Source organism: Zalophus californianus, chromosome 6, assembly GCF_009762305.2.
Source record: "Zalophus californianus isolate mZalCal1 chromosome 6, mZalCal1.pri.v2, whole genome shotgun sequence".
NCBI lineage: Eukaryota > Metazoa > Chordata > Mammalia > Carnivora > Otariidae > Zalophus > Zalophus californianus.
Window position 1 is genome coordinate 115,655,203 of NC_045600.1, and position 20,248 is coordinate 115,675,450.

The following is a 20,248-nucleotide window of genomic DNA, read 5'->3' on the forward strand; positions in this document are numbered from 1 at the left end:
ATGGTGATTAACATAACAATAAAAAATTAAAAAAAAATAAAAAACTTCTGCACAGCAAAGGAAACAGTCAACAAAACAAAGAGGCAACCCACAGAATGGGAGAAGATATTTGCAAATGACACTACAGACAAAGCGCTGATTTCCAAGATCTATAAAGACCTTCTCAAACTCAACACCCAAAAAACAAATAAGTCAAAAAATGGACAGAAGACATGAACAGACACTTCTCCAAAGAAGACATACAAATGGCTAACAGACACATGAAAAAATATTCATCATCATTAGCCATCAGGGAAATTCAAATCAAAACCACATTGAGATTCTACCTTACACCAGTTAGAATGGCAAAAATTGACAAGGCAAGAAACAACAAATGCTGGAGAGGTTGTGGAGAAAGGGAAACCCTGTTACATTGTTGGTGGGAATGCAAGTTGGTACAGCCACTTTGGAAAACGGTGTGGAGTTTCCTCAAAAAATTAAAAATAGAAATGTATGGTGATTAACATAACAATAAAAAATTTAAAAAATAATAAAAATAGAGCTACTCTATGACCCAGCAATTTCACTACTGGGTATTTACCCCAAAGACACAGGTGTAGTGACAAGAAGGGCCGTATGCACCCCAATGTTCATAGCAGCCATGTCCACAATAGCCAAACTGTGGAAAGAGCTGAGATGCCCTTCAGCAGATGAATGGATAAAGAAGATGTGGTCCATATCTACAATGGAATATTACTCAGCCATCAGAAAGGATGAATACCCAACTTTTACATCAACATGGATTGGACTGGAGGAGATTATGCTAAGTGAAATAGGTCAAAAAGAGAAAGTCAATTGTGATATAGTTTCACTTATTTGTGGAACATAAGGAACAGCATGGAGGACATTAGGAAAAGGAAGGGGAGGATTCGGAGGGAGAGATGAGCCATGAGAGACTATGGACTCTGAGAAACAAACTGAGGGTTTTAGAGGGGAGGGGGGTAGGGGGATGGGTTAGCCCAGTGAGGGCACGTACTGCATGGAGCACTGGGTATTATATGAAAGCAATGAATCATGGATCAGTACAGCAAAAACTAATGATGTACTGTATGTTGACTAATATAACATAATAAAATAAAATTTTAAAAAAATTAAAAAAAGGAAAGGAAAAGAAAAGAAAAAGTGGCCAGGGTGCACACTTTTAAAAAGGGGGCTCTGGTCCTCTTCCACAGGGGATGCACAGCCTCTATGGAAACCAGGGCTGGCTGGGGTTGCTCTGCAAAACACACCAACTGGGAGTGCAGTTTTAACAAGGTGGGTGTGTCCTCCTGGGAGGTGATCAGCCCTTGAAGCTAGGACTAGAGCCCCACAAAATGCACAGGTTGGAAGATGGTATGTTGGTGAGGTTTGTGCAGGTCTTCTGAGGGAGGGTGTCCATAACTCTGGGGACTGAGGCAAGTGTGACTGGAAAGGGCAGATCCGTAGAAGCACAGAGGGCATGGGGCTTAGTGTAAGCAAGTTACATCACAAGCGTCAGGGCTCTCCCGGCTCCAGTAGGTTGCCTTGTGTTTCTGCTGAGGAGAAGGGGAGGAAAATGAGCCTGAAATCGCCTTTGTTTCCGAAGGCGTCTCTCTGCCATCCCTGCCTCTTCAGAATGCCAACACCTCTGAGATGAGTAAATTACTCTCCCTTCCATATGCTGCAGACGTTTTTTAAAGTCCTGCTTCTATGCTGGATATCCATAGGATGTTTATTGTCTTGTCTCTTTAAGGGCAGGAACTCCACTTTCTAATGCTCTCTGGGCTCTCCCAGAGCCAAGTCCACTGATACTTAAAATTCTAGGCTTTAAGTCCCACTGGTTGTGAGAACTGAAGAAATTCAGCCCCTCTTACTTTCAAAGCCAAACATTATATGGATTCAGTTTCCCCATGCAGGCTTCCCAGTGTGATAATCTGTTTCTTTTCCTTATTCAGCCCTGACCAAGGCTATACTGGGGAGGGGGTAACAGGGTGATGGGTATTAAGGAGGGTACATGTTATAGCACTGGGTGTTATACATAACTAATAAATCATTGAACACTACATCAAAAACTGATGTACTATACAGTGGCTAACTGAACATAATAAAAAAAAAAAGGAAACTAGTTTCTTAGTTCCTGAAAAGTTAAACATAGAATTACCATGTGACTTAGTAATTCCATTCATAGTTCTATATGCAAGAAAACTGAAAATATATGGTGAAATAAAACTTATACATGTATGTTCATAGCAGCATTATTGAAAAGAGCCAAAAAGTGGAAACAACCCAAATGTTCGTCATCTGTTGAATGGTTAAGTAAAATATGTATACCCATACAATGAAATAGTATTTAGGAATAAAAGGAAATGAAGTACTGACACATGCTACAATGTAGATGAACTTTGAAAACATTATGCTAATTGAAAGAAGCCAGTCAAAAAAGGCCATGTATCATATGATTCCATTTATATGAAATTTCCAGGATAGGAAAATTCATAGACACAGAATGATTAGTGGTGTTTAGGGTTGGGAGCAGGAGGGAAGCACTGGGAATTGATTGCTAATATTTACTGCATTTTATTTAGGGAGTATGAAAATGTTTAAAGTTAGAGTGTGATGATGACTGCACAACCGTGTGAATGTATTAAAAACATTGAATTGTACATTTAGATGGGTCAATTATATGGTATTTGAATTAAATCTCAGAAAAGTTTGTTCAAAAATAAAATGGCAGAAATAATGCTAAATATATGATAAAATACTGATAAAAGTATTGATAGGAAATAAGGACTCTTGAATTAAAAAAAAAAATTCTTGAATTATGTGAGTGAAAAATGGTTCAGTAGGAAACTCCAAAAGTTCATACCCCTGTAAAAACAGTGATTAAACTGGCAAAAACAGATTCAACTTTTTGGAATGCTGGGAATTAATCACAAGCTTACTGCTACTCGGGGAAGGCACAATGAAGACAAATCAGAATGTCATTAAGAGTGTTTAATGGCATTTTAACTTACCCTGATCCCATCTTCCACTCTCCAGCTCAGCAGCATCTTTGAAGACAACCACCTACATCCCTGATACAGGTACCTAGTACTGGAGGGTGCAAATCTGACCTTACATTCAAGGTTGTATAGTTGTTTTGACCTGTTTGTTGGTTCTCTGAAGGATGTTGCCTTTCTTTCATCTAACTCAGAATTCTCCCAGAGCTGGAGGGCTACCTAGGGGCAATTGTCAAAAACAATTTAAAGACAAATATATTAGTCATTATAGTCTGGAGCAGGAAAAACAGAGCAAACGATAGACTAATCAAAAAGCTTGTAGGGGCTGGGTGGGGGAGGCTGAGGATTGAAATGCTTTGAGTAATAAGGGCTTTGAAGAGCTCCCACATACTCTGAAAAATCTAGAAGGCCACATACATACCGAGGGCTGGATGCATGTTCAGAAAAGACCTGAGAAGTGCCTGAGGTCTTGTCTCTGGCTGACCATCAGGCTTCTATGCAGTAGGAAATGAAGACTAAGGAAGAGCTGTAAACTGCCAGAGTTTTGTCACTTTGCCTCAACCACACACACAGCTCATTTACAAATATTAGATTAAGACTTTTTTTTTTCATTCCAGGTGTTTAAGGAAATCACTTGTATCACTAGTTGATCCCTAAACTAATTGAGCAGAGACTTCAGTGGCCATAATGACAAAGAATACAAACTTCAGAAAATTAGTTCAGAAATGTTACTAAACAAATATATAAAACTACCTCAAGCAGGAAAAACACCCCCGTCAAAGGAGGAGAATTTGATTTTCAGTCTTGCCACACTATAATACTTAAGATGTCTAGTTTTTGTTTGACAAAAAGTTACAAGGCGTTCAAACAAAAAGAAAGTTAGCTTATACACAGGAAAAAAAATTAATAGAAAGTGTCCAGGGGAAACCCAGACGTTGGCCTTACTAGACAAGACTTTAAATTAAAATGTTGAAATATGCCCAGAGAACTAAAGGACCCATGAGAACAATATCTAACCAACTGGGGAATAGTTATGATGATATTATATTAAATGTATATTTATATTTTAATACATATAAGTAAAAATTGTAAAAAAGTGAACAGAAATTTTGTCATTGAAAAAACAGTGACTGGAATGAAAAATTCACTTGAAGAATTGAACAGCTAATTTGAGCAAGTAGAAATAAGAATTCATGAACTTGAAGTTAGGTCAGTTGAGATTATCTCCATGGAACAGAAGGAGAAAAGAATGAAAAAATGAACAGAGTTTGAAAGACGCATGGGACCAACATATACAGAAAGGAAGTCTCAGAAGGAGAGTAGAGAGACAAAACGGGCAGAATGAATATTTGAGGAAATTATGGGTGGAAATTTTCCGAATTTAGTTATGCTAGAGGAAATGAGAAGGGAATGAAAATGGGACTCTGGAAAATATCTGACACAAAACAAATCAGTAATAAGAAGAAATTGAAGGAAAAAAGATGTATAGGAAATAGCAAATGACAAAAGCAAATCAGTCCTCATCAGTTATTACATTAAATGTAAGTACATTAAATACTCTTGTTAAAGACACAGATTGGCAGAGTGGATTTTTAGAAATGATTGAATTATATGTTTTTTAACAAGTGACTCACTTCAAATATAAGGACCCAAGTGGTTTAATGTGAAAAGGATTGCAAGATGTTTTATGCAGAGAGTACCTCTACAAAATAATATAGATGAAATAGCTATGTTAATATCATACAACATAGACTTTAAGACAAAAATTGTGCAATAGAATGGAAAAACATTATATAATCATGGAAGGGTGAATCCTTCAAAAAGATATAATAATTACAAACATGTATGCACCTAACAGAGCCCAAAATATGTGAAGGAAAAACTGACAGCATTGAGGGGAGACAGATAATTCAACAGTACTAGTTGGAGACTTCAGTACCACACTTTAAAGAATGGGTAGGACAACTAGACTGAAGATCAACAAGGAAATAATAAGGTTTACACAACATTACAAGCCAACTAGACCCAAAAGATGTATAGAGAACATTCCACCAAAAACAGCAGAATATGTACTTTGCTCAAGTGTACATGGAATATTCTTCAGCATCGACCATGTATTAGGCCACAAAACAAGTTTTCATAAATTTTTAAATATTGAAATCATACATGGCATTTTTATCACAAGGAAATGAAGTTAGAAATCAGTAACACAAGGAAATCTGGAAATTCATAAGTACAAGGAAATTAAGACACTCTTCAAGTTCTGAAGCCTCTGGACTTCTCATACTTTGCTGGTAGAAATACACATTGGAATGACCCCTTCTGTAAATATATTGGTAAAAGTTAAACCACATGCTTATCATATGACCCAGCAATCCCACTCTTATGTATTTATCCAAGAGAAGTTAAGACATTTGCCTATGTAATGACTTGTCCACAAATGTTCATAGTAGCTTTATTCATAATAACCCTAATGTGGAAAGAAGTAAAATGCCCAACTGTTGTATGGATAAACAAATTGTGATGTCCACCTAATAGGACACTACACACAGTAAAAAGGAATTAATTAGTAATACATTCACCACTATAAAAGAATCTCAAGAGATTTTTTATGCTAAATGAATCCAGAAACAGTAGAGTATGTATGATTGTGGTAATTTGATATTCAGAAAGCTCTAGTGCTAAACAGATGAATAGTTGCTACTAGCAGAGGAGGAGAAAGTGACTCCAAAGAGTCATGAAAACATTTTGTGGGGTGGTAGAAATGTTCTACATCATGATTGTGCTTTCAGTTATATTGGTAGACACTATTGTGAAAACTCATTAATTATACACTTTAATTTGTTTTATTGTACGTAAATTATGCCTCAAAATAAGGGTAGCTCAAGAAATGAAAGAAAAGAACAAAAAAATTAACACTTTGGAATCAAGGGCTTGGGGGTGTAGAGAACATTGTTTTGTTTTGTTTTAATTTTATTTTATTATGTTAATGAATCGAGAACACTGTTTTAAGTGAGAGTTTTTTAGGAGTAAATAAAAATGGCCTAAACAACTCAAAGATCTAAAACAATATTCACATCAACGTCCATGGGAAATAGGATAGATGTTATTTATTTTTATTTAACAAATACACAGGAGGGGCGCCTAAGTGGCTCAGTCATTAAGTGTCTGCCTTTGGCCCAGGTCATGATCCTAGGGTCCGGGGATTGAGCCCCGTATCAGGATTCCTGCTCTGAGGGAAGCATGCTTCTCCCTCTCCCACTCCCCCTGCTTGTGTTACCCCTCTTCTCTGTGTCTCTCGCTGTCAAAAAAATAAATAAAATCTTAAAAAAAAAAGAATACATCTGAGACACTTACAATATACTATATCTTTAAAAAAGATAAAAACAGGTGAAATAGAGGTTAATAAGATCTAATTATTTGAGAATATTGGTAAACTGTGAAAAGATAACAAAGGCTAGCCAGTGAAAAGGCTAACAAAAAATAAAATGGAGTAAACAAATAACCCACATTAAGAGTATACCCAAGATGACATGGGGATTAAAAATGAGGGAATGCAGTATACAACACTAATAAAATTTAAAATCTTAATAAAGTAGGTTATTATCTATAAAACAAATCATCAGAATTTAACTGTAAGAGTATCTGAAAGGACTTGTTTTCTGCTTTATCTCTCACTATTCCCACATTTTAATCTCTCACTCCAGCAGAATGGATCTGTACACCATTCCCTCAGCATAAGTAGTGTTTTCCCATGTGTTCAGTATTGTTTGCTCACTTTTCTCTGCTGTTAATGCCATTTCCTCATTTTTGTGTGTATTCAGATGCTCCTTATCTTTCAAGCAAGTACACATTCCATTTCCTTCAGGAAACTTACCTTTAGCATCCTAGCTGGAAATAAGCACTTGCAGCAATATTCATCTCTCACTTTGCTTCGTAGACTTGGGTGTTTTTTCATAGTGTTGTATCTTCCTCTTCCTTATGGAGAATAAATTCCTTGAATATTCCTACTATGTTTTTACCTCATCCTTGCTATGTATGTATCTCCTAGTTTATACAGAGTAGGAACTCTGGAAATAAATATTTGATTGCTGAAAATTTGATCAAGACAATATTCAAATTAGGAAAAAGTGATTAACCACCATTTCAGGTAAAGTTAGAAGTTTTTGGATAATTTTTTGTTATATGTGCATGAATGGATTTGATCCTTCCCACTTTAAGCCTTAGATAAATGTATTTTTTTATATAATAGGCCTCTTCTTTTTTTTTTTAAGATTTTATTTATTTGAGAGAGAGAGGCACAGCAAGAGAGGGAATACAAGCAGAGGGAGTGAGAGAGGGAGAAGCAGGCTTCCTGCGGAGTGGGGAGCCTGGTGCGGGGCTCAATCCCAGGACCCTGGGATCATGACCTGAGCCGAAGGCAGACGCTTAATGGCTGAGCCACCCAGGCGCCCATATAATAGGCCTCCTCTTAAGCCTTACTTTGTTCTTTGTAAAATGGGGATCATACCATATCGAGTTTTTAGGATCGTGTATGAGACAATGGATGTTTAGCTCCTGGAAAAATACTTGGAATATATTAAACCTTCCATAACTGATGCTCTTTCTCCCTTTCATACAAGTTCACAATTTTTTTTATTAACATGTATTATTTGTTTCAGGGCTACAGGTCTGTGATTTATCAGTCTTGCACAATTCACAGTGCTCACCATAGCACATACCCTCCCCAGTGACCCAGCCACCCTATCCCTCCCAGACCCCCCTCCACTCCAGCAACCCTGTTTGTTTCCTGAGATTAAGAGTCTCTTATTGTTTGTCTCTGTCTCTGGTTTCATCTTGTTTCATTTTTCCCTCCCTTCTTCTATGATCCTCTGTCTTGTTTCTCAAATTCCTCATATCAGTGAGATCATATGATAATTGTCTTTCTCTGATTGACTTATTTCGCTTAGCATAATACCCTCTAGTTCCGTCCACGTTATTGCAAATGGCAAGATTTTTTTTGATGGCTACATAATATTCCATTACACACACACACACACACATACACACACACACACACACACACACACACCACATCTTCTTTATCCATTCATCTGTCGATGGACATCTGGGCTCTTTCCAAAGTTTGGCTATAGCAGATATTACTGCTGTAAACATTGGGGTGTAGGTGCCCCTTCAGATCACTATATTTGTATATTTGGGGTAAATACCTAATAGTGCAATTGCTGGGTCCTAGGGTAGGCATGAATTCTATATGCTGTGTTCCCCTAGTGCTGGAGTTCTGCCATTCTCATTGATTGGTAAACTTGGTCTTGGCTGGCTGTTCTTGCTGATCTTCTGGGGGAGGGGCCTGTTGCTGGTTCTCAAATGTCTTTGCGGGAGGTGGAATTGCACTGCCCTTGCCGGGCTGGGCTGTCTCCGCTCAGGTTTGCTTTCAGGAGCTTTTGTTCCCTGCAAGCTTTCCGTACAGCTTTGGAGGACGAGAAAGAAAATGGTGGCCTCCCAATCTCTGGCCCCAGAGGAACCGAGAACTCGGGACTCCACTCTTCAGTGTGCCCCCAGAGAAAAGCAGTCAGTCCCTCCTGTCTCCCTGGTCTCCAGCCGCACTCAGTGCTCACCTGGCCTGTGACCAAGCGTTTTTATCTCTGGCACACGACCCCGTGTGGTTTCCAAACCCAGCAGACTCCTGTGGTGCACTCCCAAGGTGCTCCTCCTGGGGGAGGAAGGGGAGTCTCCCCGGATCTGCTGCTTGTTGGGTCCCTGCTGGGGGAGCAGTGGCCCGACTGTGCCGCGGATCCCAGTTTATGGCAACCCTGAGCTGAGAGCCCGCTCCTCTGCTCTGTCTCTGCAGCCGGCTTCCCCGCTCCCATACCTGGGAGCTCTCCCGCACTCAGACACCCCCGGTCTTCCTGTGACCCCGAGGGTCCTGAGACTACACTTAGCCACTGGAGTGATGTCCCTCAGCAGAAGAGACTTCTAAAAATTCCGATTTTGTGCTCCGCTGCTCTATCACTTGCCAGTAGTGGCTGACGGAGGCCCCCTCCCCCGTCGTCTGTCTTCCCGAATATTGCCTCGTATTCACTTCTCCGCACGTCCTACCTTCCAGAAAGTGGTCACTTTTCTGTTCAGAGAGTTGCTGCTATTCTTTTCTTCAATCTCCTGTTGAGTTCACAGGTGTTCAGAATGGTTTGATCCCTATCAAACCCAGCTGAATTCCTGGGACCAGACGAAATTTAGGTCTCCTATTCCTCCGCCATCTTAGTTAAGGACCAAGTTCCAATTATTTGCCACTGTAAGTGGTTATTCCCCATTTTCATATGCCTTAATATTTTGGCTGATAGCAATGAGCATGTGTAGGTCACAACAATATATAATTTAATGTTTAACTCTAATTTAGTTTTTCTTTTGCTCCCATGTTTAACCTGTGCTAGTTTGCTTTTTCCTTATTAGAGCTGTTGTAATTTATTTCTTTCATGATTTTTTATGAAGTATTCCTTATTTTTTCATTGCAGTCTGGATTGGTATACACACTGTGACTAATTCTTTCATAGGTCACTAGACTAATTCTTTGAGACTAGGACCCTTTGGGTGAGCAGATAAAATTTAAATTAGTATTTTCCTCTTTTTCTTTCAAAAAGACAAATTTACAAATTAAGTCAATATTAATGGATTGCTGTAGTGACACCTATGTTAAATCGATTAACTATTGATGGCTATCCCTATTGGTTCAAGCAAGCTAGAGCCTAGTTAGACAGTGGCAGAGAAATGTTATCTCAGATTTTTCTAGACTTTCAGTATTTAGCAAATATAAATAACAAAAACAAAAGAAGACAAATCTTTGAGTGTTTAGTCATTTCCACTGCCTTTTAAATTATTTCTAATGGTAAATAACTATTCTTGTATTCAATTTTGTATTATATACCTCTTAGGGTATATAGATGTTTAGCCATTTCAACTATCTTATAGAAAATATGATTTCAAATTTAATTATCACGATTTTAACATTTCTGAAAAATAAGCCTCATTCTATACCAGGTCTGTAAACTGAGAAATGTTTATATGAAGCTCCTCTTTATCTTATGAGGAAATATTTATTTTTTAATCTTTTTTGATAGCATTTTTAGTATTTTAAAGAAATATTCTCAGAAATCAAAGTGTTACACTGATGTTTCTAATACTGGGACAGGAAAAACATAATCAGGGTTTTAGTTTGTTATAAAAATTGGCAGCACAATAACTAACAGTGATAAAACTTTTTTCTCTTCAGGGCCAAGGAATATGAGAGTTTAACAGAAACAAAAAATTCTGGATCTGACTCACCTTATAAAGCAAAGTGAGTATTTTACTCTGCATTTTATTTCTCTATCTTATTGATGTCTGCCTATATAAAAGTTTATCTGAACTTCTATTTCTGTGACCCTAAGCTTCATACCTGAAGCCTAGAATTTCATTCTTCTAACACAGTGTTTTCCAGCAGGGGACAATTTTGCTGTGCCTGAGGATATTTGATCACATTTTGATTATCACAGCAGGGAGAAATGGTGCTATTCCCATCAAGTGCATAGAGACCCAGGGATGCTCTTAAACACTCTCAGTGGGCAACACTGAAGCAAAGAATTATCTCATCCAAAATGTCAGTAGTGCCCAGGTAGAAAAATCCTGCTCTAACAGAATAGGTTCTGGCAGCCCTGTGCTGGTTCTTGCTCTGAGGAAGTCTTGCTCAGGATTATGGCCAGGGCCACTTGAGAGATGAGGAGTTAGACTCCACCACTGGCTGTTAGTTTAACTACACAATAGCTAAACACAACCACCATCATTTTGCTTCTCTCAAAGATATTACTGGTAGAGGTACAGTGAGGAAGGTACTCAAAAACACTGCCAATGGGAGTGCAGGTTAGTGTAGTCTTATTGAAAGGCAATGTGAATCCAGAGCTTAGAACATCTACTTTAGGCTGATGAGGGAAATAATGCAAAATATGCCCGAATATTTATATACAAAGATGACTATTTTAACATTATTTTTCATAGTGAAAAAGTCAAGAAAGAACTTAACTGCCACAAATTGAGGAATATCTATAACCAGTGGTTGGTGTAGATATGCTATAGCATTTTAATGCAGCAATTATTTACATTTAAAAAGATATTGTTGCCTGTCAGAAATGAGATAACTGATCAGAAAATTACTTTTATTAATTGTTGTTTTGAAACTATTAGTCATTGCCATTCTAAAAGAAAAAAATTTGTAAAATATTAAAGAAGTTAACAAAATTATCAAGATTATGATGATACTGTATGTCTGGAAAACCCAAGAGAATCAAGTGAAAAACTAGTAGAAATTAGAGAATCAATTCAGTAAGGTGGCTGATCAAATTAATGTGATAATATTAATAATAGGTAACGTTTACTGAACCTTTGCCTCATTCAAGGGTCTTTACATGTGTTGACTCCTTTATTCCTAACAATAATTCAATGAATTTCATTAGGGAAGCTAAGCCTTACAGAGGGTGAGTAACTTACCTTACATTTATGCAACATCCAGCATATAAAATTAATACTTTCTTTTCTTATAATCAGTTAGAAAACATAAATATCATTATAGTAGCAATAAAAAAATAAACTAAAAATAAACTTAACAAGAAATATGAAGGCTCCATAAAAATTAAAAACCTTAAAATGCTAACAAAGGGTATTAAAGAAGACTTACATAACGGAAAGACAAATTATACTCTTGGATAGAAAACATGGTATAGTAAATTCTCTTAAATTCTCCTACAAATGAAATGTAATCTGAATAAAACAACTACATTTTAAAAAATAGAATAATTTTAAAGAATGTATGGAAAAATGAGAATTTCTGGAAAAAAAATTTAAAAGAAGAATGAGGTAGGACTGTGCTAACAGATATTTAATAATATCTTAATGATACCTATGTAGTTAAAATAGTTTTGCATTGGCACATGAATAAAAATGTAAATCGATAGAAAAGATTTTTAAAAACAATCTAGAAACAGATTCAAATATTTAAGGAAATTTAATATATGATGGTGGGATAGTGTTTACAAAGAATGCCAGAAGAAGTTGAGCCATTCCTGGAGGCATGGCCCTGTGCGTTATAATATAATTTTGCCACTATTCCATCAAGAGGTGGACTCTCTTTCTTTTCCTCTTGAATTTGTTCCTTTTGACTTGTTTTGACTACTATGGTAGTAATAGGTGATAACCAAGACTTGGCCATAGAAGTCTTGAGGCTTCTGCTTTCAACCTCACTTTCTTGCTTGGCTGTGATTGCCCTGTAAGGAAGACTGGGTCAGTCCTCTTGAGGATGAAAGATCACTTGGTCATGGGGATAATCCTTTTAATATGATGCTGAGTTCATTTTACTTGTTCTGTTGCGGATTTTTGAATTAATATGGGTTATCAAGTCTTATTAAGCCTCTGCTTGTGTTACATTTGCTTATGTTGCATTGGCCAAAGCAAGTCATTTCACCAAGTCCAGAGTCACTGTAGGAGACTATACAAGTCATGGATAGCAAGACATAATTCAAGCGGTGGGGAGGGGGGGGCTTTTTTTTTAAGATTTTTTTTTTTTTTTTTTTATTCATTTGAGACACAGAGAGAGAGAGCATGAGCAGGGGGAGAAGCAGAGGAGCGGGAGAAGCAGGCTCCCTGCCGAGCAGGGAGCCCAATGTCAGGCTCCATCCCAGGACCCTGGGATCATGACCTGAACTGAAGGCAGACGCTTAACCATCTGAGCCACCCAGGCGCTCCAAGATTTTATTTATTTAACAGAGAGAGAGACAGCCAGAGAGGGAACACAAGCAGGGGGAGTGGGAGAGGGAGAAGCAGGCTTCCCGCTGAGCAGGGAGCCCGATGCAGGGCTCAATCCCAGGACCCTGGGATCATGACCTGAGCTGAAGGCAGACATCTAATGACTGAGCCACCCAGGCGCCCCTAAGGTGGGGGGAGCTTTAATGTAACAACCTATTACAGAACTTTCTCTGTATTCTCTTCTTACTTGACTGGCTGTTCTTTTTCAGTATCTTTTCCTTGGTTCTTTCTTGTCTCCTTGACCTCCAACATTAGCATGCCTTTGTCCTGAGAATTCAAATGCAGATTTATTCCCTTGGCAATCTTACTCAGTTTTATGACTTTAAACATTTAGTCACTGATGGATTTTAAATATATGACTCCAACCCAGCCCTCTCCTCAGAACTCCAGACTCATATATCCATCTTCCTGCTTAGTATTTCCACGTGGATATCTGTTCAATTGGACCCCTCAGGTGAGCATGTGCAAAATTAAACTCCTGAAATTTACTCCCAAACCTTACCCCTCATATTTTTTGCTCATCTTTAGGAAATAGTAAGTCCATCCTTTGAGATTAAAATTTTTAAAGTTATTCTCTCTTTCTTTTCACTTCACTTTTGGTCCATCAACAAATTCTGTTGGCTCTATCTTTAAAATATATTCAGAATCTGACCACTATTCATTACCTCCATAGTAACTACTCTAGTCTAACCTATTACCATCTCTCATCTGGATTATTGTAGTAGCCTCCTAATTAGTCTTACACTGCTTCTGCTTTTCCTTACTACAGTCTGTTGGCCACTGGGTAACCAGGATGTTCCTTTAAATTATAAACCTAGAAAAAATCACAGTAGCAATAGAAGCATAATTTTTCAGTGTCTCCAAATCCTCAGTAGAAACCAGATAAATAGTTAAAACCAAAAACCCATGGCAGCATTTACCAAAAAACCAGATAGCTCCAAGAAATCCAAAAAACAAGTAAATCCAAACAGCCACAAGACCTGCATGGTATTGACATTAGTGTGAAAGAAAGCAAGAAGAAACAAATGGGATAACAGTTGTAAAGAAAGGACAAGAACGCTCAAATAACTGTTTTCACTGCAAAGTATAGGGAACCAATTTGACAAAAGCACCTGAACCTCATTTTCAAGTAGGTTCCTCTGGAAGGGCTCATGTGAACAGTGTTGCCTTGCTCTTGCATGTTGATAATTTTTTGCCTTCAAAAATCAATTTTGCTGGAGCGCCTGGGTGGCTCAGTCAGTTAAGCATCTGCCTTCAGCTCAGGTCATGATCCCAGGGTCCTGGGATGGAGCCCCTGCATCAGGGCTCCCTGCTCAGCGGGGAGCCTGCTTCTCCCTCTTCCTCTGTGCGCTCCCTTGTGCGCGCTCCTGCTCTTACTGTCTCTCAAAAATGAATAAATAAAATCTTTAAAAAAATCAGTTTTGCTAGTTGCAAAATCCTTGGCCCACATTTTTTTTCTCGAGGATCTTAAAATCTTAAAAAGCACTTTAGACAATCAAAATTATTTAAAAAGGCATCAACTTAAGGACTAGTGATGAACAGAAAAGTTATAGTTTCTTATAGAACTAGGACTAACTGATGGCCAAAAGAAAAAGAATACTACATAATAACTATCTCATAATTTTATAGTATAACTAAGAAAAATATCGGTGAATATGAGGAAAACATATGCTAATAAATTAAACATTCTCTATATTGATAATGATATCAGTAATGTTATTCTGAGTCTTGTGCATATAAAATGGGACAAAGTAAAGGATATTATGGAAATTAAAATTCTTTTTTTTATTTTATTTTATTATGTTATGTTAGTCACCATACATTACATCATTAGTTTTTGATGTAGTGTTCCATGATTCATTGTTTGTGTATAACACCCAGTGCTCCACGCAGTACGTTCCCTCTTTAATACCCATCACCAGGCTAACCCATCCCCCCACCCCCCTCCCCTCTAGAACCCTCAGTTTGTTTCTCAGAGTCCATAGTCTCTCATGGTTCATCTCCCCCTCCGATTTCCCCCGCTTCATTTTTTTCCTTCCTGCTATCTTCTTTTTTTTTTTTAAACATATAATGTATTATTTGTTTCAGAGGTACAGATCTGTGATTCAACAGTCTTGCACAATTCACAGCGCTCACCATAGCATATACCCTCCCCAATATCTCTCACCCAGCCACCCCATGCCTCCCACCCCCACCACTCCAGCAACCCTCAGTTTGTTTCCTGAGATTAAGAATTCCTCATATCAGTGAGATCATATGATACATGTCTTTCTCTGACTGACTTATTTCACTTAGCATAATACCCTCTAGTTCCATCCACATCGCTGCAAATGGCAAGATTTCGAGGAAACTAAAATTCTTTTATCCCATGTTCCTGAGAAGCTGAATCCTCAGTTTGTAAGAAAGGAGATGGATGTGATACAGAGCAGATCAGGTAACACCCCTCCTGGGCTGAATTTGAATTATATGAATTTATGAGGTATTTTATCTTTCAGAAAGTGTTATGTATATGTGTGTGTGTACATGCATATCTATACATGTTATATATATATGAATGTGTGCATACACACATTTATTTCCTAGCTTTGTCCATTGAAGAGGCCTAGAAACAGTGATCAACAGTAAGCTCATTGATTTGGGATTTGAAATATCATTTCTCACTAAAAGAAGCAAGAACGTCTTAGAAAAATGCCTAATTCTAGACCCAAATGCCCTGTCAAACTAGATGGCAAGAAAGCTCTCAAAGACTGCTAGGGTTTTTCCAAAGGAATCAGTAACCAATTTAAGAGTTTTCTACTGGACAAAGACAGGACAATTTGAGCTTCCAAAAGGAAAATTATTGTAACTGGTTGAACTTGGGACCCGATAGTAGATGAAGTGTCTCCTTATTAAATTATTCTAGCTCATAAGTGAAAATGATTCTTTCTCTCTTCCTCCAATTATCCCTCCCCTTTCCAGAAAAATTTAATCCTGAGTTGTTAGATGAGAGAACCCAAGAGCCATCTGCACCAGGGAGATGGTTGGAGGTAGCAGTGGTGGCATATAAGGGATGGCAGAACCTGAGTTGACTGAGGTGGACATTCATGCAGAGATAAGAGGGGTGGCCAGATGTGGAGGCTCAGAGCCCAAGTAGAGAGAAGGGAGCTTCTATGTAAGAAGGGCACCATGGCCTGGTGTGGTGAGTCAGAATGAGGAGGGCACCTCTATGGAAGGGCATCCTGGCACAATCTGTCAGAGCCCAAGTGAAGAGGGAAGCCTGACAAAGGCTGTTGAAACCCAAGCAGGGTTAGAAAGCAAAACAGCCCAGACTGGGAGTCAGAGCCCAAGCAGGGACATAACAGCATGCATATAGAAACAAAGATGGGGGGGGGGGTGCGCCTGGGTGCCTCAGTCGGTTAAGCATCTGCCTTCAGCTCAGATCATGATCCTGGGGTCCTGGGATCGAGCCCCATGGCAGGCTCCTTGCTTAGCAGAGAGTCTGCTTCTCCCTCTGACCCTTCCCCCTGCTCGTTCTCTCTCTCTCAAATAAATAAATAAAATCTTAAAAAAAAAAAAAGAAACAAAGATGGGTGATACGTTACATGTAGAGTATGGGTCAAATACATAAATATATTAAGAATGATGAAAGGCAGATTGCTCACTGTTGGAGAAGAGTTAAAAATATCCAGGGAAAATAGAAAGACCCTCTAGCGAATTAGAATTATAGGTGTTAGTTTTAATTGTATTTTCCAATATACAGAAATAGAATTGTAGATGTAAATGTGTAGGGATATATATGAGATATATATTTTTTATATTTATTTATAGAATAATATGCACACATTTCCTAGCTCTTTCCACTGAGAGTGAGGGCCTGGGAATAGCAACATCCTGATAGCACTGAGCACATCAAGTACACCCATGTAATGTGAAGGCAAGGTGGTTCCTTAAAAGGGAAAGATAGGTTCTTTTTCTATGAGAAGGGATGCTGGCAGGCAAAAATGAAAGGTGTCCAATGTAGAAGGCAATGTATGTACACGGATTTTTTCATCTTATATAGGGATTTCTTAAGCTCTTATATTTTGAAATAAAGCCTTCAACATATTATTTAAAAATAAAAGGGGAACCATTGCCCTGAATTCAGACTATGTACCTTTCAAATAGAGGAAGTGAAAGAAAAAAAATGTTAATGTGTTTATGTCTTCCTGTCCATCATACTAAACAGCAACATTTACTAAAGTGGACCCAGTCTCCTTACATTTTTACAAATCATCCCAGTAATCCTAATGAACCTCCCAAAACTTGACTGTGATACAGATTAGGGCTCCTTATAGAAATATATTTACGTTTCACATTTACTGGTGACATAGTTGAAGTTAGAGTTGTTGTGGGAATTTGTTTAAGTTTTGAGAATTATTTGACCTTACAGCATTCTCCACAAACCTTTTTATCTGACAGATAATTCTCATGTTCTAGGCTAGGAGTTACAAAGCCTCTACTTTTTCTTTTCATGCTAGAAAATTTTTCTGCCAGAAGTAACTCAAATAACAATTCCTCTGTTAAAAACTGCACCCTCCAAACAGCTTCTTTTCTTCCCCTGTAGGAAAAATATAATTTTCAGGGCCTAAGTCCTGACAGTCTATAATTATTCATAGTATGAATCAAAATCTGATGCTTTTTTCTTGAGGGGGGCTGTATTGTTTGTGGTACTTTTGTGGAGGCAGGGAATGAAACAGAGGTTTATCTCATGTTACCAAAGCATCCCCTTGATTTGGCATTCTTCCTTGAAGGGTAGGTTCATATGAATCCCAGATTTGATTTACCTCAGGGTGAAATACAAGCCTCTTGTATTCTGTGAATTAAAATGGTCCTTGTGCCTCCCTAACTACCCCTGGTTTTCAGTGGAATGTGACCATTCTTGGTAAGAATACTGCTAGATTCATATGCATCCATGGCTATGGCTGGATATTTAGTTACATGGTGTGCAGGCTTTATTCAGCCAAAAGCTGAAGTGGCTACTTATCTATCACACAGTAAAGTTCACTGCCAATATTCTTCAACATGATAAGGTCAGTAACTTTAATCGGATGGGACTCTAGCCCATATTTGATTGAAAGGGAAAAGAATATGTTGTTCTTATTCTATTTTTGTGTTTTTTATATTCCCTTTTTCCTTTTGTTAGATTGAGACCTTCTGTCAATGAATAGTAATAATAGTTGATCATTTATTGAATGTCTACTTTACTCCTGAATGGTGTTAGGTACATTACATTAATTACTTCCGATCTTCAAAGGCTCTGAAAGGAAAAATTATTTATTTGTGAATAAAATGTCCTTATTTGAATTGATTAATATTGTTTGGAGACAAAAGCATGAGATCTGAGTATCAAAGGCCTAGTCCTAGTAGTAACTTTTACCAGTCTTGAGACCTTGGGAAAGTCATTGAATTTGTCTGAGCCTTAGTTTCTTCATTTTTCAAATGGGAATAATACTAATAGACACTGTTTTCATAGGATTACATAAGATCATGTACATTAATTATTTTGTAACCTATGAAGTTATGGATATCATTAAGATTAAAGTGAGGAAGAAATTCCTTCTTAGTCCATTCATCATTAAATATCTGTTGAGTGCACTTATATTAGAGGTAGCATGTTAGGTGCTGTGGATAAGGCAGTGAACGGGTAGACAGGAACCCTCTTTCATGAAGTTAAGACTGCTTCTGCACTGCTCAATATAATAGCTTCTAGCCACCCGTGGCTATTTAAATTATTAAGATTAAATGTAACATAAGGGGCGCCTGGGTGGCTCATTCGGTTAAGCATCTGACTCTTGATTTTGGCTCAGGTAATGATCTCAGGGTTGTGAGACCAAGCCCCGCAAGGGGCTTCGTGCTGAGCGGGAAGCCTGCTTAAGATTCTCTCTCTGCCCTTCATCCCTCTCCCCCACTTGCACACTCCCTCATAAATAAATAAGTAAATAAATAAATGCAACCTAAAATTCAGCTCCGCAGTCACACTAACTGTACTTCAGGTGAGTAATGGCCAAAGTTGGCTAGCAGCCACCATAGCGGACACTACAGATATAGAACATTCCCATCATTGCAGAAAATTCTGTTGCAAACCTCTGCATGGGAAAGACTTGTGAGGAGCAATTTGAAAGACTAGTCAAATCAGAAAAAGTAATGTTTGAGCTGAAAACTCAGGGGTAAGTAGAAATTTTCTAGATAATGTGGAGTTAAGGAAAGCATTTCAGAAGGAATGAATGAAGAATATTTGCAAAGACACTGAAGGGGAAGAAGAAAAGGGTGATTTTGATCCAGAAAGATTTCATGTACCGAGTCTGTGTGGCAGGATTAGCCCTACAAGGGAGGAATCAGTGTTCCTTGATTGTAACAGGAGAAGAAAAGGAGAGTATGGGTGAAATACGATAGGTTTGTAGATTTGTGGGAGAAAGTGAGAATTTTCTTGTTCCAGTAGTTCCATTTTCATTCTGAAGTGTAAGATCTTCTTTTGAAAGCAAGAGGGAGAAAGGAAATGATGGGGTTTTGAAGAGAATGGATAATGTATGGAGCAAGTCTTTGTGGAGAGTGGGAGAGTGAGCAGACTAGATGGATTCAGTAAGATCCTGAATGTGTAGTCATACCAAGATCAGAGATTATCCAGCCAAAATAAATTAATACATCAAGACACTGAGAATGGTGCTGGCCTACGGAAAGAGTTAAACATTAGTGACTATTACCACTGCTGGGGTTTGGCTAGTAGGAGTGACAAACAGAACAACAGAAAGGGAATGTTTCATGTTTATCAGAAAGTGACTGTAATGATGGCCTACAGAATCTATCATAGGTAAAAATGGAAGTGAGACAACGGGAGTGATGTATAGGGGAGAATTGGAGAGATCTGGGAATGTGTCTGGTGAATATCTGTTGGTGGGCTACTTAAGCAAATAAGTGGAGAGGAGAGGATTGCTCAGAATGAGGTACATGAAACAGAAGAAGGAAGGGCTACAAAGAAATATTACACTTCACTCACAAAAGAATCCCACAATCTTAAGTAATATGTGTTATTTCCTGGTGAAAAGCAAATAATTGCTCTGATAAGTAAATGACATCATCAGTGGCAGGCAATCCCCAAATGGGTTGAAAACTGAAACATGGGGAGTTTGACATTTTGAGAGTTTACAAGGCTTACAACATAATATCCATACCCTGAAGACTTAAATCAAAATATGAAAACCTGTTGAGTTTCTTATACTCATTTTCTCTGCCATCATAGTCTCACCTTCTCCCCATCTGCAATTTTATTCCAGTTTAAATGTCACAGAAACTGATGGTAGCTATTGTTCTAGCTAATCCTGTGGATGGACAGAACTGTCCTCTAATTCTATTTTGGGCCATGAGAACTAGGTTGGTATTCATGAATATAAAGTAATATCAGCCTGAGG

The 20,248-nt window shown here is 38.1% G+C and overlaps 1 protein-coding gene across 4 annotated transcripts in view; it reads left to right on the forward strand.

Annotated features, from left to right (window-relative positions):
- SCAPER (S-phase cyclin A associated protein in the ER) overlaps positions 1-20,248 on the forward strand; it is a 537,265-nt gene that overhangs the window by 262,761 nt on the left and 254,256 nt on the right. For all 4 annotated transcript variants that reach the window (XM_027570918.1, XM_027570921.1, XM_027570919.1 and 1 more), the window contains exon 22: positions 10,264-10,329. In XM_027570918.1, coding sequence (XP_027426719.1) covers positions 10,264-10,329 — 66 coding nt within the window. The remainder of the gene's footprint in view (positions 1-10,263; positions 10,330-20,248) is intronic.